The sequence below is a fragment of the Carassius gibelio genome, chromosome B2 (genome assembly GCF_023724105.1).
Source record: "Carassius gibelio isolate Cgi1373 ecotype wild population from Czech Republic chromosome B2, carGib1.2-hapl.c, whole genome shotgun sequence".
Classification (NCBI taxonomy): Eukaryota; Metazoa; Chordata; class Actinopteri; order Cypriniformes; family Cyprinidae; genus Carassius; species Carassius gibelio.
The window spans coordinates 24777143-24790671 of NC_068397.1; the positions used below are offsets into that span (position 1 = coordinate 24777143).

The 13529-nt window shown below is 37.5% G+C and overlaps 1 protein-coding gene across 2 annotated transcripts in view; it reads right to left on the reverse strand.

Moving 5' to 3' along the window:
• Positions 1–13529, reverse strand: part of zgc:110158 (uncharacterized protein LOC553590 homolog) — a 60258-nt gene that overhangs the window by 12671 nt on the left and 34058 nt on the right. For both annotated transcript variants that reach the window (XM_052548437.1, XM_052548436.1), the window contains exon 5: positions 5352–5441. In XM_052548437.1, coding sequence (XP_052404397.1) covers positions 5352–5441 — 90 coding nt within the window. The remainder of the gene's footprint in view (positions 1–5351; positions 5442–13529) is intronic.

Genomic DNA, 13529 nt, shown 5'->3' on the forward strand with positions numbered 1-13529 from the left:
TGTACAGAAGTTTTTATAAAGAAAAACAAAAAATGCACCCACTCATATCTTTTTAGCAAACGCCCTTGTACTATGATGACAAATTTTGCGTGAGCAAACGCCACACACATTTTCTTCAAAACAAGTCAAATTAGTTTAGAAGGCATCGCTGATCGTGTACATTACGTGCTGCAGAAATATTTCCACGAAATGTGTCACATTAAACCCATTAAACCCTTTACTCCATATAACTTCTGCACAGAGCTTCCATTAGTGTTCATTAATGATCAACAGGCCATTGAGCTTGAGTCCTAAATGGTTCTGTAAGGAACATGAGACTATATGACTAATAACTAACAAACAAAGGATCTTTGCTCCTCTCCCTCCCTGCACAACAAGCTTGAATGCGAAACATACAGGATTATGGATCCTGTGCATCTATATTAGTGTCCCTACAGAAGTGTTCATCCAATCACGGTCACACTGCAGTTTCTGCCTCATTGGGGAAAGATCTCAAAACAGCGATATATAAAAATCACTTCCAACACCTTTGAGAAGATAATAACCTGCCACTTACTGGCATGGCTATCAATAGAGAGCCCTTCAATCTCCATTCTCAGATCCTAAAGGGGCAGTTAGTTTGACAGTATTCATACACACTGAATGACCGCCGCAAGACAGCTGCAATAGTTCTTCTCGACCACTCGGAGGCAGTGGTAACAAAGCAACAGAAGTGCAACAATATTTAATTGTGAACGTCTTCACTGTTTGACTATATAGTAAACACATGCATACATTTCCATGCTAAACATATTGATCGTCTCTGAAGTTCAGTGACTAAACAAAAGAAGAAGAAAATCTTGTGAGGGAGGCAGCAGAAGAGGCTGTTCCAGTAGTTTTTTCAGCGCCCCCGTCGAGTCGGTGTATGTGGCCGTGACCCGCACTTATTAACGCCTCTTGACCTTTGGCCAGAGCTCAGACCCCAGACAAGCTCTCCCGCTGGTTCCAGAGCAGCTGAGGAAACCATCCATCCAGCACGACCGGAAATCTCCTCGCTGATGATGAGAACTGCCACACAGACCGCAGCTGCAGAACAACACATCTGCCCAGGGTGCAACACTGACCCACCCACGCCAACAAAAATAACACAACTGAAAGAGATACAGCACAGTCAGAGTCTGACAAGTGGCCTACAGCAGTTAGTAAAGATCCTCTGATACACAAATGCAGCTGGCCACTTTTTTCAGTAAAGATGTATTTTTTCTCTACTGTCTGTATGAATAAAAGTGGCCAAAGGGCACACAATATGCTAAATAATTAAAAGGAATAATGCTTTCAAAATTGAAAATTCTGTCATCATTTACTTATCTTCATGTCGATACAAATCTTTACGACTTACCTTCTTTTGCAGAATACAAAAGAAGATATTTTGAGGAATGTTGGTAACTAAACTTCTTCGGGCCCCATTGACTTCCTTTCTCATTTTTGTCCACACAATGGAGGTCACTGGGAACCTGAAACTATTTGGTTACCAACATTCTTCAAAATGTATTCTTATCTTCAAAGTATCTTCTTAAGGTCAATGTGTACCAAAACCATTTGGTTACCAAAATTATTTACAATATCTACTTATAGAAGTTAATGGGAAGAGAAAGTGTTAATTACTAACATTCCTCAATTTATCTTCTTATAGAAGTCAATGGGAACCAAAATTGTTTGGTTACCAACGTTCTTTAAAATATCTAATCTTAAAAAATCTCTGTATAAAAGTCATCAACATTCTTCAGAATATCTTTTTATAGATGTCAATGGGACCTGAAAATGTTTGGCTAGCAACATTCTTTCAAATATCTTCCTAACAAAGTCAATGTTGGTTATCAACATTTTTCAAAATATCTTCTTATAGAAGTCAATAGGACTTGAAACTGTTTGGTTACCAACATTCTTCAAAATCTCTACTTATAGAAGTTAATAGAAACTGAAAAGGTTGGTTACCAACATTCTTCAAAATATCTTCTTGTAGATGTCAATGAAACTTCAAACTGTTTGGTTTGCAACATTCTTCAAAATATCTTTTACGGAAGTCAACATGAATGAAAACTTCTGTTCCTCAGAAGAAAAGTAAGTCGTACAGGTTTGGAATGACATTCGGGTGAGTAAATATTTATTATTATTTTTTTAATTTTGGGGTGGACTAACCCCTTAAGCATTGCTAGGTCGATTTAAATGCATGGGACAATATTTAGTGATACTAGCAGCCTGTTTATAAACACATGCATGAATTATGTGCACCGATAAACACTTACAGATTAGGTAAAGACTTTATGAGCTGGTTTTTGGGAGATTTTTCTTTCAGATTCAGCCATGACCTGTCTCTGACCTCCCTGTGAGAGAGGATCACTGCGGGGTCTGGCATCAGAGCTGCTTCACTGACTGTCCCAGAAACCATGCTCTGAAACAACAGGAATACCTGAGCATGTGTGTGTGTGTGTATGAGAAAGAGAGAGAGTGTGTGTTTTCCCTGGCTCAGAGTGGGTCGAGGGAAGGATTAGAGGGTCTAGGGATGCTCAAGGCCTCTTTAACTCACAGTAGCAGCGAGGTCATGACTGTTCATTACACCTCATCACACACAGCATTGGTAGCGCTCACTCTGCTGCTTGCCGTCTGCCTTTCTCTGCTAAATAATCTTGGTCCTTCACTAACACCCATTCACTTCCACTACATCTGACTTCATATACAGTAAAAGCAGGGGTTTGTTGACCATATTGGCAAATATCAAAATTTTTCTATTATCCTGACTGGTGTGATTAGAAAGATATTGGAAGCAGACGATACCACAAGTTGTTCTTGAAAAAAAGAAAGAGTTTAATGTTTTTGAAACAGAAAAAAAAAGCAATTTCAAAGCTGAATTTTCAGCCACAATTACTAAAGATTTCAGTATCACATGATCCTTCAGAAATCATGCTAATATGCGGATTAGGTGCTCAAGAAACATTTATTTTTATCAATGTTAAAAACAGCTGCTTTTTTTCCAGTTGAAAGCATTTATTTGAAAAAATAGTTTCTAACATTATAAAATGTCTTCAGCTGAATTTAATTCCTGCTAAGTAAAAGTATACAGTTCTTTGAAAACAAAGATTTTGACTGAATGTTCAATAAATCAAAAAAGCTTGAAAGCATTTTTAATACTTATAGACTTCAAATTTACATTGTACACACCATTTTACTTTAAAAATGGTAAATAACTAAAAAATATGGTTAAAAATTTATCAGCAGTATGAACTAACATTTCTACATTGTTCATCTCTCTTAAACAGATGAATGAACCAAAACCCACACAGTCTTGGTCTCTCAATGATGTGGTAGAAACTAATCTCAGGTGCAGCAATCACACACACACACACACACACACACTCAAACACGCCAGAACACCTCACACCTCTTCTCTCTCTCTCCCTCAGCGCCGAGCTGATATAAATAGCACTCCTCTGCTTCTCCAAAAGATCTCCTCCGCATCTCTCCCTCCTTCTCCTCAAACCTTTACCCCATTATTTCTCTCCCAACCAATCCCTTCCCATACAGCGGAGATTCCAGACAGCGTCTCCTCCCTCGGCTCTGCCTTATCACTAACACTGCCAAATGCCAGACCTGTCCATCACTGAGAAAACACTCCACCACCGCTGCATCATGGGAAGGGCTGTGGATGTGTACAAGCATGTTTAATTATGAGGCTACGTGTGTCTGTGCATGTATGCAAGCGGTGGTGAGGTTTCATGTAAACACACAGAACTGGAAATAAAAAAAGCTCTTGACAAGTAGAGGAAATTTTGATGAAAAACTGATGTCTGGGCACTTTATAATTAATATCACCATTACCAGTGCTCATAATGAAGATTAGAGAGCCACTAATAATTAGCCATGCACCAATATTCAAACACTGGCTGTCACCAATAAGTTGTTCATTATTTTCATCTTAAGGCCGATAGCATATGAATGGCTAATATTAAAATTCTACAAAAATTCTATACAAATATATACAATATTTTGTCAAATAAGCTATAAATAAAAACATGTCTTAATAAAAGCATAAATAAATGCTAATGTTTGTTCTTTTTAAGCAACAAAACATTGTAATGTACAGTGTGAAAATTCATTTTCATTTTGAGATTTGCTAAAGATTATTATTAATGTTTTTAAAGATAAACTTTAGGTTAGAAGATGACAGCAAAGGAAAACTTAACATAACAATAAGATAAATCACCATTCACCATTGATGTATGAGTCAAAATCAGCCCAACCCATTAAATAATATATATATATATATATAAAAAGAAAAAAAAGAAAACTCAAGTGGCTTGAGAAGTATATTTAATCTGGCGGACAATGAAACGAGCAGATAAATGAGAATGAAGGGAGGGACCATATGTAACAGAATATCATAAAGACTTGGCTTATTTTGACATGTGCCAACAAGTAACCACCTAGCAACCAATAAAAACACTCAGAACTCCTTAGCAACTGCAAAGCAACGCCATAGCTTAACGGCAGCAATATTTCCACAGGAGAGCATCACTCTCATTTTCATCTGAACAAATGAAATGTAGTTTAACTTCAACGTTGCTGTATAGACATTCCTGATAAAGAAGACCGATCCGTTTCCACTTAAAATGGCTAAAGAAACTGATCAGAGAGAGAAAATTGTAAATGTCCACATCGCATTTCACAAGTATAAACACCTTCATGAACACAACACGGCCTGCATTATGGAATGAAGAAAGCTGCAAGCAGATGGATAGAGGTATGAGAAAGAAAGAGGAGAAAGCTTAGCAAGGAAGAAAGAAATACAACAATAGATTTTAAAGAGGCACAAAGTCATTCAGAAGCACATGAAGAGTGAAAATCCCATTCATTCATTTTTTTCTCTCTCTTAGAGCAACAGTTAAATGTTTTGTAACAGTTAATTGGTAATCAGCAGCAACTGTTTCCATTGATTCATTATGGGAGCCGAATAACCCAAACATCAAAACTCCAGATATTAGCTGTTTGGTAACTATTGGGATCTCAATAACTTGAGATGGGAAGTGTGATACAGCTACTTTCCACTATCACTCAATGCTCTGAGCCTCCATCTTACTGGTGAGGAATAATACTGTTTGGAAAAGACAGAAGTTCAGAATGATCTTACACCGACAGCAGAGCTCCAGGCTGCTGTCAAGCTGCCCACAGCCACAGACAGACCCACCAGCAGCCCACGCGCACACAGAACAAGAGAGAGAGTGAATGAATGAATGAATGAACGAATGTGGAGCAGGTGTGACATGGTGATGAATGGAAAAGAAGGTAAGGAAAAGAATGAAACCAGCTGTGCTTACCTGAAAGAAACCAGGGGGCATGGGTCCACCTGGCATGCCATCGTTGGGGGGCATGTTGCCCATCACGGGGCTGGGGGCTGCTGCTGCACTCTGGGAAACAGACAGAACAAGTACAGATATTAGACAACCCTGATACAATACTAATATTACACCAATGCTACTTTGATTTCGATGTGACATGATTTATAGTTAAAGTGCATTGTTTGGTTCAATAGCAATATGGCATCAAAACACAGGTTTTTCAAAACCTGATGCTGATTTTTGGGTTATCATGAGTGTTATGCAGTACATTTACTTGTCTCCATCATGTCCTCATATATTGTTGAAAAATTTTAAAAGCCAAATTTGTAATGATAAAAATCATATTAGTTAATTTTTTATAAAAAAAAATCTCAATTTTTTTACATATTTTTATATTCCATACAACATTAAAAACTGCCATTTATATTATTTTATTTTTTATTTTCTGTTCCAAATTTTTTAAACAAAAACATGGAACGAGAATTTTGTTTTAATTTGTAAATGAAATTAAAGCGATTTTGATTTGATATAATAATACTTGTAGTTTAATTCATTAAAAATGAATTATTCTCAATACTAATATACAGTATTGCTGTCAAACAATTAATCTTGATTAATCACATCCAAAAAAAGGGTTTTGTTTAGATAATGTGTGTTAACGGTGTATATTTATTATGAACACTGTTGGGAACGTTACTTTAAAAAAAGTAATTGGTTATAGTTACTCACTACTTGTTCCAAAAAGTAACTGAGTTAGTAACTGAATTACTCCATAATAGAAGTAACTCGTTACCAGGGAAAGTAACTATTTGCGTTACTGTTTAAAAAAAAAAGTTGCTATATGTCAAAGAATTTGTATTTTTTTTTTGCAAGTTTCACAAGTCAGTTGAAATGAGTAGAAAAGACAGGTGTTCGTACATAACTTTCAATATTTATTGCACGTCAACAGACAGCAAGAGTTTTATCCTGCACTTCAAGTATTATCTTTGTAAGATAAGTGTTTTTTGGCCACTAGCTTTGTAGATGCATGTGTCGTTGTGAGATGCTTCATTAAATTAGAGTTGCTTACAACGGATGTCGACAAAGTCTTCGCTCATGGACATAATATACACATTACATGCACGTTCTTGCCTTTGACCACAATGAATTTGAAGTAGTGCTTATATCTCCACCTTGAAAATGCCAACTTTTCATCAGATTGCTCCTAACTCGCCATCTCTGCTGCTGCTGCGAATCTGTTTAGCCGTTGCGTGTGTGAGGCGCCGCTGGTGCGTGTGCTGGCATGTGCGTAAAAACACTGGCTCTGATTGGCTACCATGAAACACATGACTCTGCCTTAGCCAATCATAATCGCTTATCTCGTTATTAACCCACCTCCTTTGAGCCGGGGGTGCGTTCGGATTGTACAGTTTATTCAATTAATGCATAGGAACGCACCGCATTTAACGCCCAGTAATGTTAACGGCGTTATAACGACAGGAAAAGTAATTGATTAGATTACCCCGTTACTGAAAAAATAACGTCGTTACATAACGCCGTTCTTTTAAACGGGGTTATTCCAAACACTGATAATGAATATGTATATCTATATATACATTAATGTATATAGTTACGAAAAATATGAACGCACTAATACATATAGATTACTTTATAGATTTTATATGGAATATATACATGTTTTATGGAATATAGAAAAGTTATATTTCAAATATATTCAGCTATTTAAATTGTCAATTCATCAAAAAATCCTATCAAAGAAAATTTGCACAAAGCTTAAAATTCTGTTTTCCCATCATAGCAATACATGCGATTTTAAAATATATTTATTAAAAGCTTACAGAACAGAAAACAGAAACGTTGTTTCAAATTGTAATAATATTTACTGGATTTGTCAATCAAGTAAATGCTTTTAGGACAATGTTATTGACCCATGACACTAATAAAACAACCGAATATGGCAGGAGAAGAAATAAATCAACGGTCTCAAGAGATACATGCTTTAACAACAGTCGAGCAGACACAATACAACTCAAACTATAAAGAAAGAGAACAGCAGAATTTGCTATTGCAGTTTGTGTAATCACAGCAAACAAAGCTTTTAAGCTGTACAACTTCGCTACACGGCTCTAAAACAGAGCAGAATACCAAGTATCAGTGTGCATTTACACAAGTGAAATCACTCTCGGTAAACCCGCACATTCAGCTCAAAGAGTGTTAACACGAGACGTTTATTTGCATCAGAAAAACGCCTGCACTACAGCTCGGCTCTTGTGTATCTGTGTACATACTTGCCCTGGTAAAAGGGGCATACAACAAGCAAACAGAGCGAGAGGAGCCTCAAGTGGAATCTCCTGAGCTAGTGGAACACTTAGAGACTGGGGCCCCTTTCCTCCGTTGGCCCCGTTCCCTCTTTCAAACCTCTTTAACAGTCTGCTGCTGCTGGGGGCTTGTGTGCGCTTGCCAGTCTGCCCTGTTCTACCAGAGAGAGAGAAGATGGAAGGAGACGAGGTGCATTGTGCGCGTCGGTGTATGTGTGAGTGAAAATGAGAGAAAAAGAGACCTAACAAGGAGGGAATGGGGGGAAGATAAAGAAAAACTAAGAGAAAGAGAGGGAAGATTAAAGAGCAAGAGCTGGCAGTCGGCTCACACACTCCCTCCCCCTGCTGAAACTCAAACCTCTCTACAGCCACTGTACAAACAGCTACCTCTGACCTCAAACACAAACATACATACACAAACTCACAAAGTCTCTCTCACACACGCATGACCCTTGGGGTCAGTGGGCGGAGCCTATAGAGAACTACTCCTCCCATTCACTCCTGAAACACAAACACTGGGGAAGGCTTATATATGGAATACTCAAAGATTTTGATGCTGATATTAAAGGAAGCAACATTTTAACATGCTTTTTATCTGGCAATTACGTTTCCTACCACACTTTTACAATCCCTCATTTGTTGTGCATCACGCAAATATGATGTTGTCAGATAATAACTTTAAGTGGCAAAACAGCTTTGAAAGTTGATAAGTTTGATTCATTTCTATGAAGCAGTTCAAATAATTCTAATTAAACTGGCCATTTTAATGGATCAAACTGAATTGATTCAAAACTATGATTCAGTGATTAAATTGCATCACGACTCAGATGTTAACAGAAGTCCCTGCAATACATTAAATATTGAAAACGATTTTACTTCCATTGTAATGATTTTAATGTGCTGTTAGACTAGTTTCACAATTACTCTTTGCCTTGTTTCTCAAAAACATGACAGTGCTAAGACAGTAATTCAATTGAAATTGAAAAAAAAATGCTAGCTTATTATATTTGGCAAGTTAAATTCATTTCTGTGAATTACTTCAACCTGGCATTTTAAATTAATTAAACACTATGATTCACTATGATTTGTTTGCATCTTTCAATAACGTTTCAATTAACGTTAAGTTGAATGAAATGAAAATTCACTCCAGCTTCTGGTGAAATGACAGACTTTTCTTTGGTAAATTATGTCAGACATCTCCTATTATTTAGTTCACTTAAACTCCATTCCTTTCTTACAAACGACTACAAGCTCACATTCAGGTCTCCCTCCATCCAAGAATAACCAATGAACTAAACCAAGGCCCACTAATAACTCTATATAACTGGATGTACATCACAAAAAAAGAAAAAAGAAAAAAAAAACACCAGTTGCTACTTTCATCAAATTCTGACTTTTAAATTCAATTGCAAAAAGCAAAATTAGATTTGACAATTTAAAATTGTATCTGTAAATCTGTTCAAACTGTTCTTTTTAATTCTAAACTATGATTTGTTTGCATCATCACTCAAATGTCAACATTTTATTACACTTTCCGTATAATAAAATGTTATTAAAAAAAATAAATAAAACATAATATATATATATATTATTATACACAAGCATACATACAATTAAATAAAATTACACATTTTAAATAAAAAAAAAATTATTGTGAGTAAGGAGAGTTGACTTTTTTTAGCTGTATTTTACCTATAAAGTACACATTTCTGAAAATATATAGCAATCATAAAGAACTCAAAAAAAAAAACATTGACAAAAGGTTGAAAAACATGAAGATATAATCTTCTCAGCTTATTTTGTCTGGCTGTTATACACAAAAACACACTTAAACGGCAGACACGAAGGAAGACTAAGGTAGAGTTTGCACTTGAAGACACACATTGTGATATTGGCGGCTGGTACTGATTCAGTACTCAGGGGAGGTGAGCGTCTGTGAACAGGGTCTGGTTCCCTGTTTCACCATGAGATCTGTGGCTCTTATAGAGCTGTTATACAGCATCACCCTCTGTGCCACACACACACACACACACACACACACACACTTGGTCCCCCCTCGGCAGCCCAACCAATCCCAGCTAACACAGGAGCACAGGGGGCGTGTGGTGAACCGTAACCCGGGGCGACCAGAGAGTATTAGTGCTCAGGCTCCAGCTCTTTTTTTACGAGGAGAGAAAGAGAGAGACTGCGGTGGCTAGATATGGCTTCAAACACACACATGCTTAAACACACAAAGAGCTGTGTATACTGCGGACAGAGGGGAGCGACACCAGAACTGCAGTATGTGTGCACGTGTTTGTGTGTGTATGTGTGTGTGTGTGTGTGTGAGTAAACCCAGTCCTGCGAGTAAGATGCGGCTCTGTTCAGGTGCATAAAGAGAGAGTGAGGAAGAGGGGGAGAAAGAGGCCTCCTTCGCCTTGTTGCCATGACAACTCCGACCTCAGCACTCCCTCTACAGTGCCATTAAAACCCTCAGGCCGTCAATCATCTGCCAGTAGGGAGAGCATGTGCATGTGTGTGTGTGTGTGTGTGTGTGTGTGTGTGTGTGTGCATGCATGTGAGAAGGGAGGGACTAAGCTTTTCAGCGCTCGTCTCGTTTCTCACTGATTACTGCCATCATCTCATCAAGCCATTAAACAGCAGCTCATTTCAGTATACACACCTCTACACCAGCCACTAAATAACAGTACTCATGTAAACATAAACATACACACACAACAAGCTCTCTCGGGTATTACGCTTCAGCACGGTACTCAATACCCACTGCACAAGTAAACAAACACTCCAGCATGTTTGCAGAAACGCTTGGGGTTTACATCTCAACACCAGTTGCAAAACTAATATTCGCCAACCAGTACTTGACAAAAGAGACACAGGTCTCCGATAAAAAAAAAAAAAAATTACCATGGTAAGAGTATCATATGGAAATAGCATGGTATAGTAAAATAACTACAAAATATATATTAAATAGATTAAATAAAGATATATATATATATATTGATATAAATACAAATATATATATAGTGCCGTCAACGATTAATCGTATCCAAAATAAAAAAAGTTGTTTACATGTGTGTACTGTATATTATATATATATATATATATATATATATATATATATATATATATATATATATATATATATATATATATATATATATATATATATATAAAATGTTTTTGTTTTTTTGACTTAAGGGGCCCTATTTTAACGATCTAAACACAAAGTGTAAAGCGTACGGCGCAGTTGCACTCAGGGCATGTCCAAATCCACTTTTGCTATTTTAATGACTGAAAAACAGTTGGCATGTCCGCGGCATGGTCTAAACGGGTTGTCCCTATTCTCTTAATGAGTAATGGGTGTTTTTTGGGCGTAACATGCAATAAACCAGTCAGAGTCTCATCTTCCATGCTCTTTAAGAGTCAGTTGCGCTCGTGCCATGATGGATTTGCTATTTACATGGCGGAATATGGAAAGCGCAAAGACAGAACGCGTCTCCGAGATAAAACGGAGCTGCTTGTGTGCGAGCAAATAGATAGCCTAATTCTGATTATGACATGTAGGCATTTATATATATACGGCAGACTTTAGTCCAGGTTTGAGTTGGTCTATGGCGCTGTCTATTTTCAGCTTCTTAAAATAGCATTACGCCAGCAATGTGCCTGAACACACCTCTTTTTTGGACCAGCATTCTCGTGGACACACAAATGGGCACAAATGCATTTATTAATTAGACGACATGGCGCTGGACGGGAAAATGCGAACAGAGCCAGACTGAAACTAGGAAATGCACTTGCGCTACACCTTGCGTCACATTTCGCCGGGTGTATTATAGGGCCCAAGAAGTTCAATCCAGTATTTTGAGGTAAAATACAGCAATATTTTGAAGTTTCCTGTAAATACTAAATTTAAAAGAGGGAAAAACTTTAATAAAAATTATATTAAATTATAATAACAAATTATTTGCTTCCAAAGATTATCATGGTGTTGACATCATAGTAGCATCCAAAAATGTTGCTATGGCATCATGTCCAAAAACATCAAGGAACGGTCTGTTTTTTTAATATCATGACACATTATGGCTTTTTTTTTTGTGTCCTCCGGTTTCTTTGCAAACCAGTTCCTACACACCACACTCCCACTCACAAACAAACAAACAGCTCTTAAGAAACTAAGCTTGATAAAAACACCACCAAGGCTGCCTCTCTCATTCATTTACATTTCAAGATGAAGTTCAGTCAATTAAAACTTCACATATCTAAATGTTATTGGGCCGAGTAGCAGGACCTGTGGCATCCCTGAATGACTCGCTCCTGTAAATACACTCTTCTTTGAGGACAGACCTCTAAGCGGCTGTGCAGGTTATTAAAAATGATTCAGCGGGCAGAGTGCAAAGCGGGAGGCAAGGATTGGACCCTTCAACTCGGTCCAGTGTCCTTAACCTTTCCACATCTCCTCCTCTCCAAATCACTCCTGATGTCATTCATATCCCTGCTTTTCTCAGTCCCGTGCATCTCTCTTGCCTTTCATTCTGTTCCCATCTCTCTCGTACTCTCCTTTGTAGCTGTAGTTGAGTCTATAAAGATTAGCTGGAGAGACCTGCATGCATAATCAAGCTGCAGACAGATGTGTCGTTAACTGAATGGGAGATGTGCGTGTGTAAGAAGGTGTGAAGGAAAGTTAAGTGAAAGTCAGTCGTGAGGTGAAGATAGTCCACTAACTAAAGCTTATTCAAGCACAGATCAACCAGAACTTAAATCCTTCCTATGTATGTGAACTATGTGGGCCTAAAACCATTTTGTACAGGTAGTCTGTGCTAAAAATGTATCTGTGTAATGTTCCATCTTTAGTTCGTTTAAAATGTTTGTTTATGGATAGAAGTCACACTTTATAGCACTACAGCAATAAGAACAATAGTGCACTACAGACAAATTTGTGGTAGAATGAGGAGGGTGGTAAAACCACCCCAATTGCAATCATTGCCAAAACTAACCCAGTCTCATTCTTAGGGAAAGAGTAATCATAATCACAATGAAATCGAATAACAATTCCATGGGAAAACTGCAGACTTGGCAACACTGGGTGGGGGGGGGGGGACTAAACTAAGATTAAATAACAATAAGCAATACATGTGTTACAGTATTTATAAATGTTTCTGTGTTATTACAGGTGCATCTCAAAAAATATAATGGAAAAGAAAAAAACTTTCTTATATTCTAGATTAATTGCACAAAAACTTAAATATTTGAGTTTTTTTGTTTTAATTCTGATGGTTACCAACTTATAGCTTAGGAAAACTAAAAATTCAGTATCTCAAAAATGTGAATATTCCATTTTGAGCTTGTTTAGTTTGATTACTGACCATCAACACCCTCCACAAGGAGGGTAAGCCACAGAAGGTCATTGCTAAAAGGGGTGGCTGTTCACAGAGTGCTGTATCAAAATATATTCATAGAAAGTTAACTGTAAGGAAAAAGTGTGGTAGGAAAAGACGTACAAGCAACAGGGATGATCACATCCTTGGGAAGATTGTCAGGAAAAGCTGATTCAAGAACTTGTGAGAGCTTCACAAGGAGTGGACTCAGTGCATCAAGAGTCACCACACTCAGACAACTTTAGGAAAAGGGCTACAGCTGTCACATTCCTAGAACCAAGACACTCCTGAACCAGAAAAAAAAAAACATCAGAAACATTTCACCTGGGGTAAGAATAAAAAGAACTGGACTGTTGCTCAGTGGTGGTCCCCAGTCCTATTTACAGATTAAAATAAATTGGGTATTTCATTTGGAAACCAAGGTCTGGAGTCTGGAGGATGACTGGAGGGGCACAAAATCCAAA